Source organism: Suricata suricatta, chromosome 12 (assembly GCF_006229205.1).
Source record: "Suricata suricatta isolate VVHF042 chromosome 12, meerkat_22Aug2017_6uvM2_HiC, whole genome shotgun sequence".
Lineage (NCBI taxonomy): Eukaryota > Metazoa > Chordata > Mammalia > Carnivora > Herpestidae > Suricata > Suricata suricatta.
In genome coordinates this window covers 16474499-16502496 of record NC_043711.1, presented here as the reverse complement: position 1 = coordinate 16502496, position 27998 = coordinate 16474499, and the positions used below count along the sequence as shown (strand labels likewise).

The following is a 27998-nucleotide window of genomic DNA, read 5'->3' as shown; positions in this document are numbered from 1 at the left end:
GACAAGACTGACCGTAGCTGACTTTCGGGAAAGTGTGAATGAAGAGTTTCATGACATCCGCAACCACAGTGGCCAGGGTGTAATCTCGGGAAGGCAGCTCTGGACTGTGGCTGTACTTGGAGAAGTGGAAACTAAACACAGGGGGCCCGTTCTCTCACACTCTGAGAAGCGGACAGACCACCATGGAGACCTGCCTGCACCAGCGTCCCCGAGCTGCACCCCAGCCCTAGGTCCCAGAGGTGGGATCTGCGAATCAATGTGTGGTTTAAGAATTTTCAAGGGGTTTTATGTGCACCGAAGTTAAGCACCTCTGGCCCAGAGTTTTAAGGAGCCGGACGTTTGGGCTCCCGGCAGTCGGCAGGCCAGCCACACTCCGCCAGCGAACTCTGGCGTTTTACGGCACTGAGTGAAGAAAAGGGGAAATCCAAGAAGAGTGCTGATGCGGACAGCGGCAAGTAAACACAACATGCTCGTAAAGCCTGTTGCGTATTTTTCACCCACACTCATTCTTATAAAATAAAACATACATGTGCCTCTCCAAAGACTGCTTTTGCTATACATCTGGCTCTTTCCTTATTTTCACAGGAATGTTTTTACTTTGTCCGATATATTTTTTCACTGAACTGCAATAAGAATATGATTTACTTCTAATATTTTAAAAATAAAACAAGAAAGGACAAGAAGATATTAGGGGTATACTTTTTATTTTTCTTTGGTTTCTTAACACAAAAGACATGCGTTCTATAAATATAAGGAAATAAGATTTTTCTGGGAAAGGTTAAATTGCCGGGGGTGGGGGGAGGAGCAGAATTTCTATCCACTCCCACTCTGTGGCCGAGTCAAAAGGCTGGTCTTCAGCTCCCATCCTGGCTTTGATCTCAGGTGAAACCCAAAAGGCTGTGTGTGTTATCTGAGCAGGGGAAACGCCCAAGGACAGTGAGCGTTGCAGGCTCGTGCTCACAGCTGAGCTGGACCCAAGGTCCACTGACCAGGACATCTCTCCTACCTCCCAGTCACACGCTTTTCACAGCATCCTTGGGTGAGGACTCTTCTTTTCACAGGGCACTGGAAAGTCTCCAACACCTAAGAGCCAGCCCAGCCATTTACAGATACACCCCTCAGGCCAAGGAAGCGACAGCTGGAAGAGTGTGAAAATGTTGGTGTTGGCTCGAGTGCTCACAGCCCACCCAGATCAAAGCGCAGGCCCGGGTGCTGCAGTGTTAACTTCCACACCAGGAGTGGGGAGTGGACTCAGGAAGGCCAGTACAAGAGCAGCAGATGGTGGGGAAATCATCTATCAGCCTCAATGGCAACATCTGTGCCGGCATCAGGAGGACCCAGGAGGCCCCCTCGTTAGCCCACTGACTGATCCTTAACCCCTGCACAATCCGGGCTGGCCAGGACTGCTTCTAGTTCACAAAAGGCCTTCTGATAAGATGGGCACTGACACACTCCTCTCTAACAGGAAACGCAGACCCAACCACTTTCTGAGTCTACTTCAGTAGGCAAACCCAGAGGGAGTGAGAGAGAAACACTGGGACTCCACCATGAGCCCAGGCTAAACTATATCAGATTGCTGGGTCTTTTAAAATAAAAACATCATTTTCAAGTGCTTGTAGCAGAAACCTGGCTCCTAAGTGGCAGGTAACAAAAGGTACATCCCTCTGGATACGTGGCGATTGCACACACTCGTAAACCTTGTGGTGTTGGGGTGGGAAAGACGTCTCAGGCTGCACACTGTGCCTTTCTGAACAGGCTTCCAGGCCACCCCAGGTAGGCAGCAAGGACAGGAGGCCAGCCGCGAGAAGAATGGGGTCTGAAGACCCAGTCCTGCATTAAAGGATCTGTGGCCTCATTTAGTCTGTGCTGGAAGCAGTTTAGAAAACTGATTTTGGAAGCAGCCGCTGACGCACAGCCCCACTGCCCAGTGCACTGGAATAGAAGTGTCCTCCTGCTCGGGCCCTGCTGCGTGACATCAAGGCCCCGTTCAGGGAGGAGGAGGAAGGAGCATGGAGTCTCTTCAAGAGGTCATTTGCTAAGATCAGAGGAAGAAATATAAAATCTGTTCTTTGCAGCAGCAAGAGATTCTTTCGGCCTTTAGTTCTTTGTCATAACGTCAGCTTTGCTTGAGTGTAAAGGTCCACCTTGCTGGTCAGTCAGCCATGGGCTGGAGGAGGCCAGACCCCTGGAATTGGCAAGTGGATGGAGAAGCAGCGGACAGGAGGGTAGACGAGGCTACTGGACCAAGCCAGCCATGGATGGTGGAAGGACCAAGTCCCTGGTTAGGTTCTAGAGGTACAAATGGTCAATGTGCCCCAGAAGCATCACAATGAGGAAAACTACCCAATGATAGATGGGCCAGAATGTTGCCAGACCTGCTGTTTCCTTGCTGGTCATGAAGAATGAAAGGAAGGGCGGGGAGTCTGAGTGAGTGCCATGGCGGCAGTGGGAGGTGACCATAGGGGCACCTGGAGCCTCTGGCAACCAGCTGGGAACTCCCCCCCTAGAATAGTAGCCGTAATTGAACTGATTCACTAAGCCTACAATTAAAAAAGTCCTCTGATGGTGGGTGTGAGTACAAACCCCAAGAGCACCTTGCTAGAGGACCAGTGGAAAGCATACTGACCCCAGACACATGAGGGCTCAGAGGCAACCCCAAGTGCTGTGCCAGGCCTCAGGACCCTGGGACCCGAATGTGGGAGCGGATGCTGCCCTATTTCATGGTGGGCAGTTTTCCATTTAAACTCATATTTGCCTTCAGTGTCTTTTAATGTCTTCTACTCACAGAAAATGTTCACTTAAAGAAAGGTATTTTTCTTTCCAGTTTCTTTCACGCGTTTCATTGTTTGAATTTCCTTCGGTTTCTTTCAAGCATCTGTTTTTCTCCATTACTCCTGAACAAGATGAAAAAGACCTTGCTGAAATCCCAAAACTCAATACAGGAAAAGCTGCTGCTCTCCCTGGTCACCCAGCCATGAAGACAAAGTCCTCTGTGCCTTAAGATGGAAGAGGGAGGTGCTTGTGTGCAACAGCAGGTCACTGTGGCGACGAGAGTCCCTGGGCGTGTCTTCCTCCCCAGCCACACCCTGGCTTCCGGCGGTCTTGGCCACTACAGCTACCCCACTGCAAACTGGCCACCGCGGGGCCAGAACAGCAGGCGAGGAAGAGCGTCAGATGGCAGGCTTTCCGCAAGTGGCAGGTGAGAGCCGGACTTGGATGGAGCCTGTGTATGCGTGGACCAGCAAGGCAGTCCCATGCCACCAGCTGTGGAACCCAGCAGGGCTCGGTCCCACACTGTGCACCTTGGTGACCTAGGCTTGAAGTTCATGAGCACAGCACAGTGAGGGAGGCTGTGAGCACCTGGAAGGCTGTACCTTCAGCAAGCTCATGTTCACCCCATCCCCTGGTCTACTGCCTCTCCTGAGGGGGCCTGTCCCTGGAAGGGAGTGCCTGAATCTGTACCAGATCCCTACCCCGCCACATGCCCTCCTCTGCCTTAGATGGTGAGGAGGGGGATGCAGCCCACACCAACCCCTCCCTCGTGACACGCCATGGGGGCCATAAATGTCCAGCGGTCCGTCTCTGGGTCATACATCTCCACCGAGTTCAGGTTTGACTGTCCGTCATAGCCCCCCACGGCGTAGAGACGCCCACAGCTGGCCACCAGGGAGACCCGACTCCGGCGCGTGAGCATGGGGACGATCAGGCACCACTGGTCTGCCACGGAGCTGTATACCTCAGCGATACTGAGGAAGCCGGAGCCGTCATAGCCCCCACAGACGAACATCTTACTTCCCAGGGAGGCGGCTCCGTGCCGACAGCGCTTGTTGAGCATGCCGGCCGCTGGATGCCAGGTGGCTGTGTGGTGGTTGTAGTGTTCCACCTGCATCGGGGACAGAGGCATAGGCACAGGCGTCAAAGCCGAAGTTCAGTCTGCAAGGCGACCTCGTGGGGCTCGGTGACCCGCACGGTGTCAGACTCCAGTGAGAGGCCAGTGTATGCTCTGGCTCCGATGCCCTGTTTCCTCGGCTGCGCACCTGCTTTGGGGCTTATAGGGACAGGAGAGAGATCACCTAATCTGACTCCTGTCTTTTACATCTCAGGGAACAAAGGGGTGGCCCAAGGATACACTGCTATGTAATGACAGTGCCGGGACGAGCCCAGGGTCTCCTGACACTTGTCCAGAGTGCGTTCCACCACAGCACTGACCAACTCCATGGATCTACCACTAGATGGAGGTTGAGGTGTTGTTGTTGTTTTTTTTAAAGAATAAATGCAATTTCAAACAAATCATCCAGAATACAACTGTTTGCAAATTCACAGTCTATAATTGGGGAGGGGTTTTGCCAGGTCCCATGCAGTGTTCCTGACCTTGACAGGGTGGGGGCGGGGCTGACATGGCTATACTCTACCCCTCCTTTGTGCGTGCTGGCTCCCATTCTCGGAAGAATTTCAGAGCACGTGACAGATGCCCTGAATCCTCACTAGATAACGCTTTACCCAGCTACAGCAAGGCTGAGTTTCTTCTGAAGAACTGGCTTTCAAAATCATTCTCCAAGATGGAAGGAGTGGGTGCCCTCTTAGCCCAGGGGGAGCCCAGACTCACACTGTTGAAGATCTGCAGACCATCGTGGCCACCCGACACATATATCCTGCCCTCAAACACCGTCACCCCAGCGGCACTGCGACTTGAGCTCATCGGGGTCACCACCGTCCACCTTCGGGGAAGAGCCAGAGGAGGAGGGAGGCCATGAGATTCGGCACTGCTGTCCTCCCAAAACAGCTCAGGACTGGGGTGAACCGTGGAACGTTCCTTCTTGCCCCGGACAATCTCCCTACCTCTGCAGGCACTCAAAATCAGCACGTCCCAAACAAGGACCCTCTCCTTTGCAGATCTGCTCCTCCTTTGCACTGCCCGGTCTTGTTCATGGGGCCACCAGCCACGTAGCTGCCACACTCAGATGCAGTGCTGTCATGGCCTTTTCTCCCTCATCCTCAACATTCCTGTGGTCACCAAGTCCCAGCTGGTTTGCTTTGTAGTCATGGCTCGTTCCAGCCCCAGTACTGCTGCCCTCGCTTGGGCCTCTCACCTGGATGCTGGCCGCAGCCTCCTTACAGGTGGCCTGGCTCTCAGACCCACCCCCCATCCTGACCCCGTGCAGCACGCCCTGGCAGTGGCTCCTTGCTGTCTTTTCCAGGGCAGAGTCCCAGTTCCCTACACAGTTTTTTTCTCCCTGCCCATGATCTGCATCTCCCACTATCCCACTTGTCTCAGAAGTCAACCCTGCCACCCTGCCTCTCGCTGCCAGCCATGGTAAAGATGAAGGTGCTCCCCACCCCGTGCCCAAGAGCGCCAAACAGACGCCCCCAGGGCAGGATGATCATGATGCACCCGTGGCCCCCGCAGACCAGCTGCTGGGATCTCAGACACCCAGCCTGCTGCCTGATGCAACAGTAAGTTCGTTAAGTGAATGGAACCTTGGCTGAAAAGCATTCTGATGAATCCATTCAACTAACTGGCTTTTGAGAAGATTCAAAAACTGAAATGAAAAATTCAGGCTAACCTTGCCGGTTGTTTTCCAAAGAGTATTCCATAAAGGAAGATGGTGAGAGGCATTATGTAAGATGAGATGAAACAGATTTCTTTACTGGAGAGTTTTTCAGTCTTTAAAATATTAGTATGTTTTATGGAAAGATAAGAACTCTAGTGGTACAGACATCAATGTCTTCCAACCTTATTTGACCATATAACTTTTTTTCCCGTTAAATGACGTCCTACCCAAGTCATACCTATCCTACTTTAGAAAGTGTTGTTCATTCCTTATCCTCTTTCACCTGCACTTCCATTAAAATGGGCTGATTTAACAAAGAGGTATAGACAATTAAGTAAACATTTCCAACTATCTACTAGACTATTTGTTTTTAAATTTTATTCATTGGTGCCTGGGTGGATCAGTTGGTTGAGCATCCTACTCATGACTTTGGCTCAGGTCATGATCCTAGGGTCATGGGATCGAGCCCCACATCAGGTTTCATGCTGAGTGGAGCCTGCTTGGGATTCTCTCCCTCCCCCTCTGCCTCTCTCTCTCTCAAATTAAAAAAATTAGAAAACTAAATAAAATAATTCTAGGTGGCTCAATTGATAGAGCATGCAACTCTTGATCTCAGGGTCATGAGTTCAAGTCCCATGTTGGGTGCAGAACTTACTTAAAAAAAAAATCGATTCAGTCCTTCATTCATGTAACCAAAAGTTATTAAATACCTATGTGCAAGGTACTATACGGGCCAAAAAGGCAAGTAGGATATTCTCTATCCTGTAGGTCTAATTCCTTACACCCTCTGTTTAACAAGTTGTCCCAGGGGAGCCCGAGTCCTTACTTGTCTGTCTCGGGTGAGTAGGTCTCCACAGAGTTGAGAGAAGAGTTGCCATCGTAGCCCCCACAGACGTAGATCTGCCCGTCCAGCACAACCGTCCCCATGGCACTGAAAAAGACAGAGCTGTCATCCAAAGGGGCCTCAGACTTCCAGGGCCAGCTTCTCATGCTCCCAGAGGGATAAACCAAACTATCAACTGCCTCTTCCTAGAGCAGACCTAAATCCCATATGTGTGACTACATGAAGGTGTGAAACTAGAGGGGAAAGAAGCTGCCGTGTGGTACCCTGCCAGGGCTCGCTCCGGGGCCCCTTCTCAGTCCTTGATCTGCTCACCTTCCACCTGGCTATGCTTGAGGTCTCATTGCCTTTGAGGCCCAGGTCAAATTCCTCTCTCTCCTGCTCAAAAAGCGATCCTGCATCCCTCAGCAAGAGTCCGCCCCTCCCGCCCCTCACCACCAGGGACAGCTTCTTTACCACAGCTCGGTCATGGTCACTCACTCACTCACTCCTTGGACCCCATGAGGCACTCAGAGGGTCACATCCCAGGCACTAGATTCATGGTGCCGAGCAAGCCAAAGCTCCACCCGCAGGTGCTACATTCTGGCACCTGGGGGTACTGGAGAGCCACCTGTCACTTCTCAACAAGCGGGGACTCCTGGAAGTCTTCCTCTGTGTGACTCTGACAGTGCTTAGCATGGTGCTTTGTACGTGATAGGCCTTCAATATATGTTTGTTGTGTTAGCCTAATTTTCCTATTCAGTTCGCTGTGAAGTTTGACAGATGTCTTTCATGACAGATGTGGCCCTGAAGGCCCCTACTTCGTCTCCATGGGTGACGTTAGTCTCCTGTTGTGCACTTATGACACAGGGCAGGCACTCGAAGCTTGCTATTTCCCACGCTCACCACACCCTGCAAGGAGGCCCCACCGTCTCCACTGCACACAGCACGCTGTACACCGCACACGGCTCTGGAGGTCGGGTGCGTCTCCAGGTTGCCCAGGCCGAGGCCTCGGATCTAAATGAGACAAGGCCACTCCTCTGCTGTCTACCGTGCCCCGCTCTCCTCAGACTGAAGACCCAGTGGTCTGGCATAATCACGTAATCTTCTGTCCCACATAAAGCCTCATGAGAAACACAAGTGCCAAGCTGCCTGATTCACTGTTTTCAAATCTGATGCTGGAGAAAATTAAAAATGAATCTGGGTGGGTGACAAACAGGAAAGTAAAATATACCGGGCTCACTGCCACCTTTCAAATGTAAAATCAAACTGACCCCATGCAATGCCCCTTTGAGGGACACGGTAACAGAACCTCCTGAACCAGCCTAAAAGAGGACAAGAAATTTTGCCTCAGGCAAGGACTGTGGGAAGACCACAAATTCACTAGACATAGCACCATCTTTCTAGAAGCAGACATAAGGAACAACACAGGAAGGGGTTCAACAGCAATATGAGAAAAGAGGTACCACAAAACTGCATCAGGTTAACTGACAATTAAATGGTAGAGACCAGCGTGAAGGGGCCAGGGGGCTCGCTGGTCAGCGTGGGCTGGAATGGTCCAGAAGGGAAAGCCTGCAGGCGAAGGGAAGGGCTGATGGCGGGAGGAGTTTGTCACCAACTGGCAAGACAGACAGCCATGTGGGGTGTCAGGAGAGAAGGGACTCAGAACATTTTTAGACAGCCTGTAATTTAACAGGGATGAAATGGAGCTGGATCCGCTCTACTAATAACAGGGCATTAACTCCAGTGAGGGAAGGGGATGCCCAGGGGACCCTCCTCCTGGACAGCACCCCAAACCCAGGGACGTTAAAGGCAGCTGCCCAGAGCAGACACGCAAGGACGAACAAGTGGTTGCAGTGAAAGCAAAAAAGGCACTCAGGGTTGGGGAAATGGAGCAATGAGTCATTCAAGGCCACAGAAGGCTGCAAAGCACCCAGGGGGCCGAAAAGGGAAGCACTGAGGCAGGGAGAGGGGGAGAAAGAAACCACAAGCCTGTTAGCTCAGGGTCTCGGGAGGAGCAGATCATGTATACAAATTTTATTTTTCCCAAACAATCCTAATTTGACCCTTTGTGAATCTGGGCCTATTGTTACAGAGGTAGATTCCTCCTGGCTCAAGCCACACACTAACTGCACAACAGGGGCACGTGAGCCTCTGGCCTGACACTTTTACGTGGCAAACGTCTCCCACCCCGATTCTTCCTCCTCACCACTCATGCAGTCACTTGATCTTACAAGCAGAAAACCCAAAGCAGAGCATCTGCTCCAGTGGTTTTCAAACTGTCCCTTTCAAACATAATTCACGTAACTTTCCCCCGAGAGTTGGGCATCTGTCAAGGAAGCTCCGTTTATGAAAGAGAAATGCAGAACTGTTCTGGTTATACGGGTAGGGGCTACTTCCTCTCCTCTTTCAGCCCCGGAAGAGAAAGCAGAGTGCCACTGGAAACCGCTGATCCGGGTGGCCCCACGGAGGAGCAGAAGAACACAAGAACTTGTCCAGTTATCCCCTCCGGCTCCAGAGCCTCACCGTCCAACCGTGCACATATAACCCATACACGCCTGGTGTAAGGGAAGAGGCCACCCGCCTCTTCAGCACTAAGAAGGCTGAACGGAGGTGCTATTCGGATGCCCTCGGACACTCCTTCAGGGAATCTGAGCAGGCAAGTGATGGAGGAAACAAGTGTCTGGAGGGTCTTAAGAGACGTACACTTGGGTCACCTCACAAATACCTATGTGCTCACGCCTGGGGGCGGCGGCCCTGAAGTAAAGCACATTGCTGTGTTCACATGCCCCTCGGGGTAGCGGAAGCATGCGTGTGGCAGAGACGTGGGGGGAAAGAGAGTATAAAGGACAACACCTCTCACCTCCTCTTATCACTAATAAAGTGAAATCCTACTCATTCTTCAATGTCGACCTTAATCCCCCCTCTTCCCTGAAATCTTCCAGACGTTCCCATCCAGTTTCTTTCCCTTCTCGAATCTTCCATAACATACATTTTCTGCCCTTATCTGACACTTAAATAGTAATACAACTTCCGCCTGTCTCATCCCCCCAGGTTCCTCAAAGGACAAGGCAGAGATTTTAAAGCAGATGGGGGGCTGATTCCCAGGAGGTGCTGGCCGTGGCTGGCCTGGCCGCAGGGAATCCCTAGGCCGGCCTGTGTTTACATCATTATGTGCCCCTGCTTGTCGCACATGACGCCCCCCAGGTGCTCAGTGGGTATGCTTGGGCTGCACAAGTGGCTTCCAGGATACCTTCTCTTGCTATTCATGCTCCCCACTCTGGTCCATGTGTCCATCTCTGGGTTGTAGACCTCCACGGTGCTCAGCCGTAGCTGGCCGTCATACCCGCCGATGGCATACAGAAGCCCGTTCACCACAGCCACACCGACGCGGCTGCGGGCTGTCGTCATGGGACGGCACTTCTCCCAGCGGTTGGCGATGGGGTCGAATACTTCTACCACATTCAGGGAGTCACCTGCATAAAAATTTGCTACTCAAATTAAAACAAATGAGACCACGTGTTTAGATCACGGCTGTTGGGCATTGATTATGGAACGTTTGACTTGACTCTATCAATTCTTCCCACAGAATTACTCAAGCCAGATGGGCCCACTAAGACATTTCAGCTGTGTTAACCTCAAACCTAATTCTTCAAGGAAAATCAGAATCAGACAAGAGGCATTAACTTTCTAGAGAAGGCGGTTTTACAACTGCAGTGAGGTATCCCAGCTGCTTAAAGCCAAAGGTCAAGGGAAATGGGCACACTATCTCCCCAGAGCAGGAGGCATGCCCACAGGGAAGGGCCAGCGTGCCCCTGCTGACTTTCACTTACTAGCATGTGACCATGTGACCCTGGACAAGATACTTTGTATTCTTATCTTCTATTCGCACTTGTGACACAGAGATAATCTCTGTGGCAGCTTGGTTGTCAGGATCAAATGACAGAACAGGCAAAGCACCTAGCATAGTTCTAGTACATACTAAGTTCTCAATAAATAGTAGTTATAGGAGCCAAGAATGATGATTCGAAGCTTACCTTTTTACAACAGGTTTGTTTGTTTTGGGGATTAAATAAGACAATGCCCCCTCCCGGTGGTGGTCATTCCGATGTGGGGCACCTCACACCTTCCACACCCTTCCACACCCTTCAGGGGGTACTGGTTGAGGACGACCCTCCTCCAGGTCACATGGTTAACAAGCAGCAGAGACTTGTACCCACCTCTCATTAACCTTTAACTAAAAATGAAATTGCCCAGGTTTGTGAAAAGGCCTGGGCTTCACCTGGGAGATGACAGCCTTGTGTCACTATACCGAAAAGATTCAGGCAGTACATTACAAACCCACATCACAGGGCCACCTGAGTGGCTCAGTCGGTTACCCCTGACTTCAGCTCAGGTCATGATCTCACAGTCCGTGGGTTCGAGCCCCATGTCAGGCTCTGTGCTGACCACTAGCTCAGAGCTTGGAGCCTGCTTCCTTCTGTGTCTCCCTCTCTCTGCCCCTCCCCCAATCATTCTGTCTCTCAAAATAAAGACATTAAAAAAAAACACCACATAATCCACATTACAAATCTCTCCTGCCCTGCAGCAATGCTTGGGCCAGCAGGAGGGCAGGGGTCCTCCCCACAAGCTTTCCTAAAAACTTGACTGTGTAAGAGCTGCCAATAACATACGGACTCTGAAGCATGTGCACATTTCTTTGGAGGTAAGACATGAAACCAGTATTGTCGATAGTGGCAGACTCTATGTATTTGGAGAATTTTCCTTCTCATGATGACATTGTCATAGTCTAACCCCAGAGAGCCATATGACCAAATGTGATTAGGTTGGTAACAGAACTGGGTGTTTAACTGAATTCCATCCAGGGCTGGTATTTAGCTCTGATATTCTGATTCAATAGTCTTAACCCCTGACATGCTTTAACTGCAGTACAGCTGTACCAAATCAAAACCTGACTGTGTAAGAGCTGCCAGGGTGGTGACACACGAGGGAGGGGGACCAGTGGGCCAGGCTAAGTTGTTCGGTGTTTTTTCATCCGTGAAGTCCAAGACAGGGTGCTGCAAAGGGGAGCTGCAAGATACCTGCTGAGTTGAGGCCCCCCACGGCGTAGATGAGGCCAGTGATGGACGTGCAGCAGCGAGGCCTGGTTCTGAATGCCGGCAGGTGGGGCCGGCGCTCTGGCATGAGGTGATAGTCCTTTGCTTCGTCTACCAGGTCCCTGGAACAAGGCACAAGATGTTACAACAGGGGATGTTCTCCCCATGTGGTCTGTATGTGTATTTCCAAGCCTGGCTTCCCCACCCTCAATTGCAGGGGAAACATGGAAGAAGAAGCCTTCTGGAAGGTTTGGTTTTGACCCAAAGTGAGTCCAGGGGAAATCATACACAGCTATTGAAACATGCTCAAAATTGGAGAGGCAGGGGGAGCAGAGCCCACGTGAGCTGGTGTAATCAGAGTGAGTATCCTCTAACCAGCACACACCTGACAGAAGAACAGGGTGGTGGCCACAGCAGCTGGCACTGGGAAGGTTCAACAAGCAGCCTGCATCCTGTCACCATGGAGACCCAGCTCTTCCTATCCCTATGGCTCGCACCCTGCAGTTTGTTACGCTCACTGAGACCGTGGCAGCAGAAGCCGACTGCTCCTGATGGATTTCTCTGCCTCCAGTCCTGCTTCGGCACTCCACCCTCCACACAGCTTGTAGTCCAAGCTGTCTTTCTAAGAACCTCTGATAGCTACCCGTTGCTTACAGAATGAAGTTCAAATTCAACAGCACCCTTGAGACTGCTGTCTCGGGGTCCCACCTACCTGCAGCCACACTTCCACCCTTCTCGACACTTTCATACTGCTCATCAGAGCCACTGACATCCTTTAAACCTCCTGGGAATATGACAAGCAGTTTGGAGGAAGGTGAACATTTTTTTTTTTTTGCTGCTCTGCTTTTATAATGATCTTCCTACCGCCTTCTGAGCAGTTTGGGGAGCTCAGCTGTGCCAGGTCAGCACTGATTTACCCAGGGGGAAAGTTTCAGGTGCTTGTAAACATGTCTCCCCGCCCTCTTGCCCATCACTTAGATGGGCCCAAACCCACCCAAGGCCAGCGCCCTAATGTTTACTGGAGAGGGCAAAGAACCCCAGGGAGTCGCCACAAAGTCAGTTCCTGGAGATGCTAAGAAATCCTCAGGGAGCGTAGGGGAGGAAGCCTCATCTGCCTTGATGCTCCCTCATGGCACAGTTCTTGGCCCCAGAGGTCAGACTGGGCTTCTCCTGGCTCTAGACACAAGGCAGATCAATCTGCAAGCTGTAAATTAAGACTGACCACTCTGAATCCTTCCTCCCCTGAGTTGGAACATAAACAGCCCAAGTGGCCACGTTCTCCCCACTGCCTGGACCCCTGGCAGCGTCCCGTGCAGGCTGGCCCTCACTCACCTGCATTTGTGGGAGCAACGCACCAGGTCCTCCTGCTGCACTCGGTCCGACAGGAACTGGGGCCGGCAGAGGGGCAGGCGGATGTTGGACAGCAGCTCAGGCAGGCAGGGCCCCCTCTGCTCCCGGTCGTATCTGACCCAGGCCAACGCAGCTTCAAAGACCTGCCATAGCAGAGATGCGAGCTATGCAGTAACTCCTCTCTCCCTGGGGCCACACCCCAGGCACCCCACCCACCCCACCCCGTCTCCATCCCTGCACTCCCTGTACTCCCTGTACTCAGGCAGTCCCTCGGGCCCCTCAATCTTTCCCTCTCCTCGTCTCCTGAAGCCACTGTTGTCATCTCCCCAAGCTGCCCAATTTGGCCCGGTCTCTTGAAACGTAAGCCTCAGTGACTCTAATAGGCTCCTGGCGCTCATTACGCCTTCCTAATGGAAAGCTGCTGAGGCACCTGGGTGGTTCAGTCAATTGAGACTTCGGCTCAGGGCAAGATCTCACAGCTCGTGGGTTCGAGTCCCGTGTCAGGCTCTGTGCTGACCGCTCAGAACCTGGAGCCTGCTTCAGATTTTGTGTCTCCCTCTCTCTCTCTGCTCATGCTTTCTCTCTCAAAAATTAATAAACATTTAAAAAAATGGAAGAAGAGCTACCAATGGTTCCTCATTCCTTTCTGCATCCCATCACCCTGCCTGCTCTTCTTCCCTCCTCAGCCCCCTCTTCCCTCCCCTCTCCCAGGCTGGCTGGCTCTGTTTACACTGCCACCTTCACCTCCAAAGCCCCTCATCTCCTCCTCTTCCTCTATACCCACTCCCTTTCCTTAACGCCTGGCTCCAGATCCATGTTCTCTGGAGCTTTCCCTAACAGCTCCAGCCACAAGGGTATATCCCTCTAAAACCCCTGATCAAATGAAACTGAGCTGCTCCAGGTCACACTCATTAGCAGGATGGTTAGGGAGGGGCTTGCTCTTGGGACAGGGCTCTTCCCTGTGAATCACAGGGCCCATGCGGCCACACTCAGGGCCCACTTTCCCCTGCTTTTCTGACATTACGGAAATGAGCTAGCTCCTCGAGCCTGGCGTTCCTCCTGCTGAAGCAGAACTTCACAGGACAGGCCAGGAGTCTCCATGGCAAACACCCCAGGCTGCTCTGCCCTGGCCTTTGGTTAGGTTTCCCAATGCCCGAACCGGTGGAGGCCTCGCCAGGTGGTGTTCCCAGTGCCCACAGGACCAGGTCTGAGTGCCTCACCCCTGTATTCGAGCTCTCTCCTGTGCAGTCCTCACCTCCCTCTGCTCCAGGTAACATCTGCTCCCAGTCCTCTTCAGGCGCTTGCACCCACCTCTGCTCACCTAAAGGGTCACCCTTTGCTCTTCTCTGACTGCTAAAACCCTGCACTCCCATTTATTCCACTCCTCTTGACCACTCTGAGAAGAGGACTTCTTTGTCCTTTGAGGATTGTCTGAGCATCCAAAGGCTCCACCTCTTCCACCAATTTCAATCTGCCGGTACTGCTGCTGCCTCCGGTCCTTTCTGCTCGGTAACTGATGCCAGTGAGACTTGACACTGCTCCCTGCTCTCTCTCCCCCAAACTGCCTCTCAGGGCTCCCTGTGGCCTGGTTCCTCCTCACTCTCATCCAGCACGGGCTCCATGGGTTATGACGTGGGCGCCCTCAGTGCCCATGCGATGAGCCTATCTCCTTTAGCCACGCCCACCTGGGGGGAAAGTCTCCACTCGGGAGGGCCAGCTCTTTAAGCTCACCCCACACCCACACTCTGCAGCTGACAGAGCTGGCCAGTCCATTCTTCTTGTTTATCTATTCTTTTCGGTAATCTGTACACCCAACATGGGGATCCAATTCACAACCCCGAGGTCAAGAGTTGCACAGGCCTCCGACTTGGCCAGCCCGTTCTAAATCTGTGACTGCCAATCTCATGGGGCCCCACTTCCCACCACGGCCTCTTCCTTCCTGTAGCACCCTGCATCTCCTCTCCAGCTCGCACAGGGCTGGTGCCTCTTCATCCCACCTCACGTTTCGGCCACTCCTCCCGATCCCCATCCTCAGCTGAGAAAACAGAACCAAGCCAGAAGAGAATGTCAGCAGAAACGGCCAGCATCCCCGTCCCCAGCCCGCACCTCCCCTGCCTCCCTGCTGCCGCGGGGGTGGCAGTTCTGCCCCCTGTGGCGGCAGACTGGCGCGGCTGGCACTCTAGCAGGCACACCCCTTGTGCCCTACACTCTGCCTCCTCCCGCTTACTGAGGACATCGTTCCAGCAGCCATTCTCCCTTCTCTCCTACATCACCAACTCGTCCCTCTCTTCCGGGAAATTCCCACCAGCAGTCAAATGTACCTGTCAATTTCCTCACCTTAAAAAACAAACCAACCCCTCCCGACTTCACATTCCTCCCCAGGGCTCTGTTCTCCCTCAGAATAAGATTCTCTCATGACAGCATTATCCTAATGGTAACTATTGGAAATAACCTGAACACTCAAGAATAAGGAATGCGACGTTGATAAAATCAGCTGAATATTAGACCTAACATGGATACAAAGTGTTCATGAAAGATACATGTAGTATAATGAAACAAACCCACAATAAACAAGCTACACACACGTCATGATCTTCATTAAAAAACTACTAACTCAAAACAAGGATCAGCAAGAGCAGCAGCCCCGTGTAACCTGCAGACCGCTGCCCTGGTCTACACACCTGCTCCTCGGATTTTACATTCAGCTCATCCCGAGACACCAGTTCAAGCACGTCTTCCAAGGGCAGGGCCAGGAATTCCTCAGACATGGACACCTCCACGAAGTGCTGGTGGATGAAGCTGTTGGCGGCGTCGTACAGCACGGCGCACATCATTGTCTCCGCAAACTGGCGTACGCCCAGGCAATTTTTAGGGTGAAGCCTTGTGGCATAAGAAAAGATGACAAGAAAAAGATTTAGTGGGAGAATGTTCTATTCGATCATTCTCAGGCTGGTTCCGGGGGGTGGGGTGCTACGGAATGGAAAAAAACCCAGTTTTGCCGGAAACTCCCTGTGTGATCTTAGGGGCATAGCTATGCAGGGTCTCAACTATGCAGGTTTAAAATTAAGACCGTTTCTCTCCTCAGAGGTCCCTGCTTCTTGGGCCTCGTGCTCTGTGCGTCTAGGTGGAACACGCTCTCTGGGAAGTCCTGTGAAGCAGCTCCGAGGGGAGAAGAATAGGAGAGCACGTACCGGAACCCCCTTTTGCTTTCCTCCGGGCGCTGGCATGCCTGTGTGAACATCCACCTCTGTTCCCCAGGAGGCCGCTGGATTGTAGGCTGAGACTTTCAACCACGCGGGGAAATGACTTCTCTAACATCAGGACCTTTCCGCTTTTTCATCTTTCTAATTTATCTAAAATTCTATTTATTTCATCTTTTTTAAATAGCAGGAAGCTCTATGGGTCTAATTGTTCAGACACCAGGAAAGAGCAGCAGCTACCACTCAGCACCTTCGGTGAGTCCAGGATTTTGCCAGGCCAGAGTCTCCAATGGCACTGCCAAGTAGTAATCGCCTCCATTGTTAGATGGAAAACTGAGGCTGAGAGAAACTAACAAATGTGCTCACAGCCTTCTACAAGCAAGTGGTGGTGCCGAGGCTGAAGCCTGGGTGCGTTTCCGAGGCCCCGAGGCAGACCTGCCCTTGTGGGGCCATTTGGGTAAATCTGGGCCTTGCATGGCACCGGGTGATGTGTGGGCAGACCCCTCAAGTGCCACTAAGAGCCTCACCTGGAAAAAGCCTCACCTGACAACAGCCACCCACCTCCTTAGGCTGTGGCCGTGATTAAGCAAGACTGTGGCAAAAACACTTGGTGTGGTGCCCGACCTGAAGTCAGGGAGGCTGCCTTCATTTTTATAATGGTTTTCTTTCTACAACTGCATCTGAGAAAATCTCAAATGAGCCCAACGTGGTCCTGAAATCTTAGTGACAGCAGGAGATCCTAGGGGGTGGGGCTTTTTATTTTGATTTTTTGACTGATAATCATCCATAAAGGGAGAGGGTGTTTATCAAAATGTTTGCTCTGCTCCCCCCCCATGCCCGCCGCCATGTTGTTTAAAGTTCTAGGCAGAGTTATACTCACTAATCAACAAGCACCTCATCCCCCATCAGCAGACCTGAAGGGCAGTCTCAGGAGTCTGGCTTTGGGACAGTCTAAACTCCACAAGCTGCTGCTTCCCTTCCTGAACTGGCTCTGTCTGTCCATTGCTTTGGGAGCCTACATGCATTTCCACAAAGGCCAGGGAAGCATGAGCACTGAGCACACTTAGCAAGGAAGCATGGCCAGTGAGGAACACACGGCTCAAGGTCAGAATGTCAGCTCAGTCATCAAACAACGCCTTTCTCCAGCAGTGCTAGCAGGGACTGAATGAAGCTGGCCCACATTCCCATCTGCTCCCTCCGGTTAGGGTCAGGACTCCTGCACCTCGTCTTTGCCTGTCTCTCACTGGCTTGGTGCTAAGAACAAAACACCTTCCACAGAACTGGGCTTTGACATCGAGGAGGATGGGGATGTGGGCAACCTGCTTGTGAGGCAGCTGGTGGGGGAGGGAGAGCTGGGACGCAGGAAAGGGCCCGGTTCAGGAGTAGCAGGAAGAGAAGAGGGAAAATGAGCCCAAAGGGTAGATACAGATGCACATCGTTCATTGGCTGCTTCACGACCTCCTTCCTTGCCGGCACAGCTTGTAAGCAAGAGGCCACAGTAAGATGTAATGCTTTATCAGAGTCTGGAAGCAGTGACTTGAATTAAATAAGTTACTGACTTGTTGACTATTGTGTTTGATGTTCTGAGACGAGTGTTTTAGAAAATACACAACTCCAGTGCTCACCTAGACACAAGGGGACCCATACATCTGAAGGCTTGGAGAGGGGCCACAAGAAAAAAAAAATCAACCCCAGCCTCATAAAAGAAAAAAAACAGCAGAGGCTGAAGACCCAACAGCTGGAGAGACTTCAGGAACGACTTCCCTAAGAACCCCGATGGTTCTGCAGCTTCTCTGTGCCCTGGCACAGCCTATCTTTTCCTCCCCTGCTCAGAATGATTTCTCTCAAGTCATTAGCACTCAAACCTTGACAATGGAAGGTCCATGTGCTTGTCTTTGAATACGGGAACGTAGAAGGAGGGAGCTGGGACATCCTAACACACTCTGCGGCCAGGTTCTAGGGGAACCACTCCAAGGAACAGAGGCAGTGAGGGTAACTACTGGAAAGAAAATAGAAAGCCGGCCAAGTGTCTGGAGCCTGTGGGAAGGAATAAAGACAGGCTTCCCACCTCCCATTGTTTTAGATGTCGAAGCCCGGTTCAGTTGAAGGTGGGCTTTTCTGGTAGGGCTGAACAGAAAAATGTCACTTTTCTAAGCATTTTTTGGATGACACTACTTTATCCAGTATTGTCCAGTATTGAGAGTGATGACCTCAGAAGCCCCTAGGTGGAGCTGCTGTCCCCTTGTGAGAGTGGCCAACTTCATTCTTTCCAGGGTGCCTAATCAATCACTGCATTCTGTAGGGACAGAGAGATAAACAGAGTCTTGTCTGGGTCCTTAAGAGGCTCACAAATGAAGGGAGCCTGGGTGACTTAATCGGTTAAGTGTCTGACTCTTGGTTTTGGTTCAGGTCATGATCTCACAGTTCGTGGGTTCAAGCCCTGCATCTGGCTATGCAGCAGGCAGCACAGACCCTGCTTAGGATTTTCTCTCTCCATCCCACCCCAGCTCATGCTGTCTCTGTCTCTCTCAAAATAAATAAATAAACTTAAAAAAGAAGCAGCAGCAGCAGCAGCTCACAAATAAGTAGGAAAGACAGTGTGCCCCACACTGCTTGCATCCTGGGGCAAGGTCACACTGGGCTCTGGTGCTGCGCTGTCATTACATGGTCTCTATCCATAAAACCTGAAACAGGACCACCTAGCTCATGACGAAACCGCTCATCTAAGCCCAGCAGAGAGCGCCCCGCGTACTAAGCATCGTTACCATGGTTATTAAGACCAGCTGCACAAAGCAATGCTCAGTGATGTCCAAGAGCACCGCATGGCAGGACATGGACAGCAGGCGGGGTCCACAGAGCTGCTAAGTGAACCGGATTGGTGAAGCAGGAATGGGAGAGGGAGAGATGCACTAAGGTTCAGGAGGGCAAATCCAAGGTGGGAAGAACGCTGGTCTTCAGGCCAGGGACCTGTGATCACAGAAGCTTAGGTAGAGACCCTGTTATGCTTTCTCCCTGCCTGTGTGAGTGAGGCCCACCACTTAAGCACCCTCAAGTCTCTAGTGGGGAAGAGGCAGATTTTACCCTGTGGCTAAGAGCTCTGCCTCCTGAGGGGAAGGAAGAGCCTTCTTATCTGCTCAGTCATCAAAGGTCATTACCAAATACTGGACTTAAGTAGGGATACAGTCCATGATTGCTTCCGGAGGACTGAGGGAGACAGAGAACCCTAGGAGGTGAAATTTGGGTAGGTTCCTCAAGAGCTGAAGGGAAGAGAGGCCAAGACATTCAAGGAGCAGGGAGGATCCACACAGAGATGGAGACAGGCTGCGGAGCAGCAGCACTGAACCAGTCGGCTTGGTGAGAACAGCCAGCTAAGTCAGCGGCTGGTCAAACTGAAGAGCGAGGACCAGAAGAAGAGGTACATGTCAGGCCAGGGGAGAGCACAGGCGGGAGTCCGTAAATCATGTCCCTCCAAGGTTCCCCCCAAAGAACTAGACACTGTTTGACAGTGATCTGAAGAAAGGTTATTTCTGCAGAGTAAGCTCCCCGGCTCACTCCCTTCATGAAACTCTGTAGGCCCCAAAGACTCAACGAATTCACAGGGGACTCCAGGACGGAATCGGGCCAGGTCCATCGCGTGACCTTACCGTTCTCGGAGGAACGTGCAGCAGGCGTCTTTGATGCTCTGCAGCTGCAGGAAGCTCGCCCCCATCAGCAACGACTGCACGTTTTGCTGGTCAATGGCAAGGTGGCCGTTGTAGGCAAAGTTGATCAGAGCCTCCAGGGCGCTAGAGGAAAGAGGAAAGATACTCTTCAGATTCTGGCCCTGACCGAGCTGACACGCTGACCTGAAGAATGCGTGCGCTGCTCTCAAAAATCCATTTAGCCCATGCCCTTCGAGAATCTATCTGAGAGGAATAATTACTTCACCAGTAGCCAAAGACACATTCTACTTTTTAAGCTGTCTTTATTGCCTGAATAACTTTATTACAGAAAATTCTAAAGAAAGCAAGTGCCCATTATCTCACTACTAAATGAGTCAAAAGTGGTTATTTTTCTAAGTTCATTTTCAGTCATTTGCCTGCATGTAGAGATGGTATGGATATAATCATATAATATGTATCAATTCCTTTCCCATGTTGCTATAATGTCTTCATGTTTATCATTTTTAGTGACTGCTATATAGTATTTCAACACGAAAACAAGCTACAATTTATTTCCTTTATTGGTAAGGCATAATAGCTCATGGCATTCATTGTATTGCCATCATGAATAGTGTTTTTTATTATTTCTTTGAGATAAATTTCCAGAAAGAAGATTCCAACAAATTTTTCTGCCGTTCTATTCCCACTGAGCATGAAATTCAAATTCCATCTCTAGGGTCATATATGGTCTGACCCCTCTCTGGCTCTCTGACATCATCACCTTCTACTCTTAGCCCTCACTCTTTTCCAATATGACAAATGCACTCTCACCACAGGGCCTTTGCACTAGCTGTTCCCTCTGTTTGGAGGTCTCTTTCCCCAGATGGCTCACTCCGTCACTTCAATTCAGGTCTCAGCTCAAATGTCACCTCATCACAGAAGCCTTCCCTGATTACCCTGGAATGGCACAGACGCCCACCTTCATTTGCTTTACTTTTCTCACATTGCCAGCTATAAAACGCATGTGCATGTTTATTGCCAGATGCCTACAACTAGAGAGCTGGTACAGTCAGAGGTGCTGTCTTCTCGGTGCTGTTCCTCAGTGTCTACAGCAGCACACATGATGGTGCTCAGTCTACCTCTTTTACATGAAGCACATGGGCTGTTCATGGTGATGAGCACACTCCTTCAGACACAGAGCCGAGAGGAGAGAGTGCATAACTACCCCTGCAGACCCACTCCTGTGTCTCTCCTTACAAGGAGCTGGCCGGAGATTTCTGCCATGCAGTCGGTATATAAATCCTCCCCATGTGCTGGGGTAGATCCCCTTCAACTAGCCAGAGTGTATGACACAGTTTCCTGGCTCCCTTGCCCCTACGTTCCACCACTGCGAGATTAAGAAGGTAGGCAACAAATGACAGGTTACTGGCTGATGTTTTAGAGTCCGTGCTTTGTTTATTGTTTCTCCTCCAACAAGAATGTCATTGCCCTGAGTCACCGTGTGTGTCTTGTTTGCTACTGCATTCCCAGATCTCAGAACAGCACCAGGCACATAGTAGGTGCGCAGTGGGTCTTTGGATACAGCCTAGGTTATAAACACAGCCTCAATTCATAGACTTGCATAGAATCAGTCACATAAACATCCTTTTGCTCAAAAAGGCATTCTATGGGACATGTTTACATAAAGCCTTCATACAGTAATCAGGAAAGTATTTCCATGTAGTAGGTCCAGGAGAAGGCGACTCTACATATAAGGACAACTTGAAGTGAATGCCTCAATGGCACGGTCTCAGGGGTTATGGTACTGCCTCACCCGCCCAAAATTCATCTAGCGCAAAGCCTCAGTCTCAGCAGTACTGACATTTGAGGCCAATAACTGTTTGCGAGGGAGGGCTGTCTTGGATAGTGAAAGAAATTTGGATGGTATCACTTTTGGGCTCGACCTCCTTGGGCCTCAATATTCTCAACCATCAAATAACCACAATTTTGCCATCTTCTGAACCAGTGTTGTCACAATAGAGTAGCCACCAGCCACATGTGGCTATTTAAAAAGTTACATTAGTTAAAATTAAATTTAAAAAATTTTAAATTCAGCTCCTTCATCCCACCAGTTAAAATTCAAGTGCTCAGTAGCTACCACTGTGGAGACTACGAATGCAGGAAGTTCTGGTGGAGAACACTGTTCTAGACTGACAGGAAGGGTAGGGAATTAAAGCGCTTATTTGAAAAACCGTTTTGCCAGCTACAACGGTTGGCACAAAAAAGTGCAGAGAATAGCATTCTACCACCTTTGCACCCAGTCCTAGTTATAAAAAACCTCTTGGTCTAGTTCCTATTATGTGTGTTACTCTCATAGAGTAAAATCAGATCAAAACCCCTCTCCTCAATTTAACCCTGTCTCGGGCCACTGGCCGAGGTTCTAACTGGTTAAACTGATCGCCTACTGTGTGCATGCAGCTGCACTAGCCGCCACGTCCCCTGGCAGGCCCCCCGGTGGCACTGCAGGCCGTGAGACCCAGCGGAGACAGGGAGTACCTTGGGTCCATTCCTTGCATTACAATCTCATCCTGCTTGCACTCCATCATGTCGTTTGTAAACATAGCGTGGAAGTACGGGATTGAGGCCGCTAGGACGATCCGGTGGGCACTGAATTTGTGGTCCCCGATCTGCGGGCAGAGTGAAATACAAACAGAGACACTGAGGAATGCACATCCCAAACCCAAACTACCCCTTCCCCTGTTGAAGCCTCTGCCCCTTGCAACGGTACTGGAGGCATTCTGGTACATGACAGCTGAGCCTGCCATGGAGACCCTGAGGTTCTCAATTCAACACACTCGGTTATAGTAGAAGAATGTGAGCAAAACATTTTAATGAGGGATTAAAATGGTTACAAAAAGTGGAAGCCTGAATGCTTCCAGTGGTAGTTATTACTTATATGCCAGTCTCACCGCACTGTTCCCAACTCCCTGCCAACTCCAACACCTGATTTCTTTGACATGTTATCCCGACCCCGATTAAAGGCAGATGAAATTGACAAACTGTCCAAGAACCCTGGAGCTCCTGACACTAGGTTCCTCCGGAAGAGTAAATACACAGTGACAGGAAGAGATAAGGAGAAACAAGACCAGACTTGAATGGGGCACATGTGGGGACGAAGGATAGAGCATACCTTGTGGGCACAAATGTTGGGGGGTCCTGGGGCTACAACCAGCTCAGACGGCGGGTGCTGTGTGCTCAGGCCACACAGGGACAGGGGCAGACTCTTCCCATGTTGTGTCAAACCCTCAGTGACAGAGACATATCCTTAGCCGGGAGAGTCCTATAAAGTACTTTCCAACTATCTGTCAAAAGGATAGCCCTTTTCACAAGCTTTACCATTTATAGCTTCAAACCACATCAACGCTTCCACTTAAGAACTTTCTAGTCTTCAGAAAGAACAGTCTCCCCCCCATGCTCCCTGCCCAGTTCCATGTTAGAGAAATGCCAGATGCCCTTCTCTGGCGCACGTTTATTTAAGGGTTCTAGTTCAGGTTCTGGCACTATGGCCTCTTTTGCACCACTTCAGGTTTATTATCCGGAAGCTGTTCTTCAAGATCACATGATCTTCCAAACACTGAAGGGACCTCTTGGATTCCAATTCTATGAGTTCCTCACATAATCCACGTGTTGCTACTGATGTTGGGGACATCCAACTGATGTTGGGGACGTTAAATGGCTGTGTGCTCTGGGGGTGGGGTGGGGGTTCAGAAATTTTTAAAAAAAGGAAGTATTTCTTTTTTAAGTTTACTCATTTATTCTAAGAGAGCGAGTGCACAGGACAGGGGTAGAGAGAGAATCCCAAGCAGTCTCCACACCGTCAGCACAGAGCCCAATGCAGGGCTCAAACACAAACTTCGAGATCATGACCTGAGCCGAAGCTGGATGCTTTACCTACTAAGCCATCCAGATACCCCAGAAAATATTTCTTCAAGTTGTTCTACAAGGTTTTTCACACCAGCATTTTCAGGTTCCCAGATTCCTGCTCTCAAGGGCAACTTCTTTCTTCTGGTATTTATCTCTACTTTTAGAAGTAATGTGCCTATAATACTTCTTGAATTTTCACTTCCAGTTATTACTTGTGGCATCCTAACTGCAAACAGCCCCCAGTGATCCCTGCCTCCTGGTGCTCACACCTGTGTGGTGCCCCTCCTACACTGTCTCAGGGTCGGCTGCATCACTTATATTCCCGAGAAATTGGTTATAAAGTCGGGGCAGGGTTCAGGGGGAGGTGTTCCCCACAACCCCCTCCTCAGGTGTAATAGTTTGCTAAAATGGCTCACAGAACTCCAGGAAAATGGATTACTGTTACTGTTGTATAATAAAGGACACTGTAAAGGATACAAAAGAACAGCCAGATGAAGAGGTACATAGGGCAAGGTCTAGAAGGGTCCGGAGCACAGGAGCTTCTGTCCCTGTGTGTGCCACTCTGCCCACACGTGGCTACGATCACCAACCTGGAGGGCTGCCAGAGGTCGACTGAAGTTCTAACCCTCTAATCACATGGTTTGCCTCCTCTGGGAACCAGCCCCTATCCTGAAGCTAAGCTTTGTAGGGGCCCACAGGTTATTATAATAAACTCAGGTGTGGCTGAAAGAGGTCTGTTATGAAGAACAAAGGATACTCCTCTACCACTCAGGAAATTCCAAGGGTTTTAGAAGTTTTTGTGTCAAGAACTGGGAACAAAGACGAAATTTATAACAAAAGATGCTTTTATCACCCCTACCACTCAGGAAATTCCAAGGGGTTTAGGAGCTCTGTGCCAGCAACCAGGGAAAAAGACCAAATACATATTCCTATTATATCAGAACATCATATATTTGAAAATGTCTTTATTAGCCTTAAACCTGGGTGACAGTTTAGCTGGCTATAAAATTCTAAGCTGGGAATATTTTTTTCTATCAGAATTCTGAAGGTATTGCTCCAATGTCTTCTACTTTGTTGCTTTTGAGGAATTTAATGCCCCTCTGAACACTAACCCTCAGTATGTGACTGTTCTGTCTAGAAGCTTTTAGTACTTTCTCTTTATTCTCAGAATTCTGAATCTAACAGGGTTATACTTTGCGGTTGGTGTTCTTTATTCAACATGCTATAACAAGGGCGCCTGGGTGGATCAGTCAGTTAAGCATCTGACTTCAGCTCAGGTCATAATCTCATGGTTCGTGGGTTCGAGCCCCGTGTCAGGCTCCTCGCTAATAGCTCAGAGCCTGGACCTGTCTTCGGATTCTGTGTCTCCCTCTCTCTCTGACCCTCCCCTGCTCACGTTGTCTCTCTCTCTCAAAAATATATGAAACATTAAAAAAAAAAAGCAAAAACATGCTGTATCAATCTACAGACTTGATTTTAGTTCTGGGAATACTTTTCCATCCTATTTCTTTGATAATTCCCTACTCTCTACTGTCTTTTCTTTCTCTTCCAAAATTTCTATTAGTTGGGTGTTATGCCTCTTGGAATGATCCTCTATTTAAAAATAATTCTTTTTTATGTTTATTTTTGAAAGAGACAGACAGAGAGACAGAGCATGAGTGGGCAAGGGGCAGAGACAGAGGGAGACACAGAATCCAAAGCAGGCTCCAGGCTCCAGGCTCCAAGCTGTCAGCACAGAACCTGACATAGGGCTCAAACCCATGAACCATGAGACCATGACACAAGCCAAAGTTGGACCCTCAACTGACTGAGTCACGGGTGCCCATGATCCTCTATTTTTTTTTTCCACCTGTTTCCCATTTCCCATCTCCTATTTGGTCAAGATCCTGGGAGTCTTCTTCAACTTTATCTTTCAATATTTCTGTGTTGTAGCTTTTTATAAGGTGGTGGTGTATTTTTAATTTCCAAGAGACCTTTCTTGTTTTTTGAAGGTCTCCCCATCCTGCTTTTTACTGAATCTGATTCATCTTTCATGAATGCAGTATTTTCTCAAATCTCTCTCAATATTAAAAATATTTTTTAATGTTTTATTTATTTTTGAGAGAGCGAGAGAGAGAGCACAAGCAGGGGAGGGGCAGAGAGAGAGACACACACAGAATCTGAAGACAGGCTCTAGGCTCTGAGCTAGCTGTCAGCACAGAGCCCAACACAGGGCTCAAACCCACAAACTGTGAGATCATGACCTGAGCTGAAGACGGATGCTCAACCAACTAAGCCACCCAGGTGCCCCAAATCTCTCTCAATATTATAGTTAGGGGCACCTGGGTGGCTCAGTCAGTTAAGTGTCTGACTTTTGATTTCATCTCAGTTCAAGATCTCATGACCATGAGATCAAGCCCCTTGTTGGGCTCTGTGCTACCAGCGTGGAACCTGCTTGGGATTCTCACTCTCTCTTCCCCTCCCCATGCTCTTTCTTCTCTGAGACCCTCAAAATAAATAAATAAACATTTTTTATGTTAAATTTTTTTCTTCTTTTTCTCTTCCTCCTTTTCCTCCCAGCCTTTACTGGTTTTCCTCTGAGTTCTTTTCTTCCCCTTTTGTTTTCGTCTCTACCTTTTATGTTATAGGCTTGCTTCAAATGCCTGGTGACAACTGGTTATCTGCTGATACCTTTTTTAAAATTTCTTTTAATGTTTAATTTTTGAGAGAAATAGAGAGACAGACAGAGTGTGAACAGGAGAGGGGCAGAGAGAGAGGGAGACACAGAATCCGAAGCAGGCTCCAGGCTCTGAGCTGTCAGCACAGAGCCTGATGCAGGGCTTGAACCCACGAACCGTGAGATCATGACCTGAGCCGAAGTCAGATGCTCAACTGACTGACCCACTCAGGCGCCCCTAACTGCTGATACTTTTAGAAGCTGTTTGAAAATTCTGTGTGGGACAGCTAGGCTTGTCAACTTGTGGGCTTCACATTGGGGTGACCAAGCAAGACCCTGCCACTCTACTGAGGACCCCTAAAAATATATTATTTTTGGAACTTTTTCTCCACAGCAAACTTTATCAGAGACAGATCTTCCAGTCTCTTGGATGGGAGTGCCTGCCTGCAGACGTTCTGAAAACTGGGCCAGCGGTGTGGATGGCTCTATCATTCACTGTTTAGATCTTTACCTTAAAGCCCTTATTTTCAGTTTTATGCCATATTCCATCCCCTCTTCTATCCTTGGTATGCCTCCGGTTCAATATCTAAGACTAAAATTCCAGTTTCCTGGAGAATGGGGGAGGAGTTTTAGGCAATTCTAATTGCTTTTCACACAGACTTTCAACTAATCTTCCTGTTTTCAGTATTTTGTGTCTCTAATTCTGGAGCTATTCCAGGGTTCTGCATTACAATTCCTCTTTCTTCTTAGTCTCTCCGCCTAGCAGGCACTTTCAGTTCCTCTGGCCCTCTAAGCTCATCACACTTCCTACTTTCTGGTTTCGACATTCCATTGATCTCTCAACTGCTAATACCTCTTCTCCCTCTGACTATCATTTTAATGGGATTACAGCAGAGCACAGGGGTAAAAATGTGTGTTCAATTAGCTGTGTTAAACTGCCATGCATTTATTTTTCATCTGGAAAGTAGAAAGAAGACAAAAGAACAAACAGTACATGCATAAACTAGGTGACCTGGTTTCCCCAAAAAGCTCAGGTAAAGAGAAGGCAGGCCTCTCTTGGGATATGCTGGCCAGATTACAAGGGAATTCTGTATTCTGTTAAAGGGGACAATATACTTGTCTTTATCCAGAAGAGGGAAACCAAGCTGGGAAAAGGTGTGGAAGCTACATCTTAAGAGGAACGGCTAAAGGATAGTTCATTGGTAAAAGATAATATGGGGTAGTGGAGGGGCAGGGGGCACACAGCAGCAGTCCTCAAACCCTAGAAGGGCCATCACATGGATGAGGGCAGATCCAGAAATGACAGGGAGGCAGATTTTAGTTTACTATAAAAAGTAAGAGCCTATAACTTAAGAATGTTTAGGGCAGGGGCACCTGGGTGGTTTAGTAAGTTAAGCATCTGACTTCGGCTCAGGTCATGATCTCACGGTTCGTGGGTTTGAGCCCTGCATCGGGCTCTGTGCTGACAGCTCAGAGCCTGGAGCCTGCTTCAGATTCTGTGTCTCCCTCTCTCTCTGACCCTCCCCTGCTCACACATGCACTCTCTTTCTTTCAAAAATAAACATTAAAAAAAATAGAACTTTTAGGGCCGTTCTTGATCAGTCCCCAAACTATTAAGGATCCTTCCAATGCTATAATCCTAGGATACCACATTTTTGTGAAAAGCTTTAAAAAACCCAAATTCTCTCATTTTTAATCTCAGTTTTTAAAAAATCACTTAAAAAATGAGATGATCAGGGGTGCCTGGGTAGTTCAGTCAGCTGAGTGACTGGACTCTTGG

The 27998-nt window shown here is 49.7% G+C and overlaps 1 protein-coding gene across 9 annotated transcripts in view; it reads right to left on the bottom strand.

Annotated features, from left to right (window-relative positions):
- Positions 1–685: 685 nt before the first annotated feature.
- Positions 686–27998, bottom strand: part of KLHL18 (kelch like family member 18) — a 52399-nt gene continuing 25086 nt past the window's right edge. For 2 of the 9 annotated variants that reach the window (XM_029919083.1, XM_029919085.1), the window contains 9 exons: positions 22195–22325; positions 19663–19803; positions 15500–15698; positions 12801–12961; positions 11454–11590; positions 9626–9863; positions 6379–6483; positions 4607–4718; positions 2801–3883 (listed from right to left, as the gene is read on the bottom strand). In XM_029919083.1, coding sequence (XP_029774943.1) covers positions 3497–3883; positions 4607–4718; positions 6379–6483; positions 9626–9863; positions 11454–11590; positions 12801–12961; positions 15500–15698; positions 19663–19803; positions 22195–22325 — 1611 coding nt within the window. In that variant the 3' untranslated portion in view covers positions 2801–3496. Of the gene's footprint in view, positions 3884–4606; positions 4719–6378; positions 6484–9625; positions 9864–11453; positions 11591–12800; positions 12962–15499; positions 15699–19662; positions 19804–22194; positions 22326–27998 lie in introns of all 9 variants that reach the window. The other 7 variants (XM_029919084.1, XM_029919086.1, XM_029919087.1 and 4 more) reach the window with 6 other exon arrangements.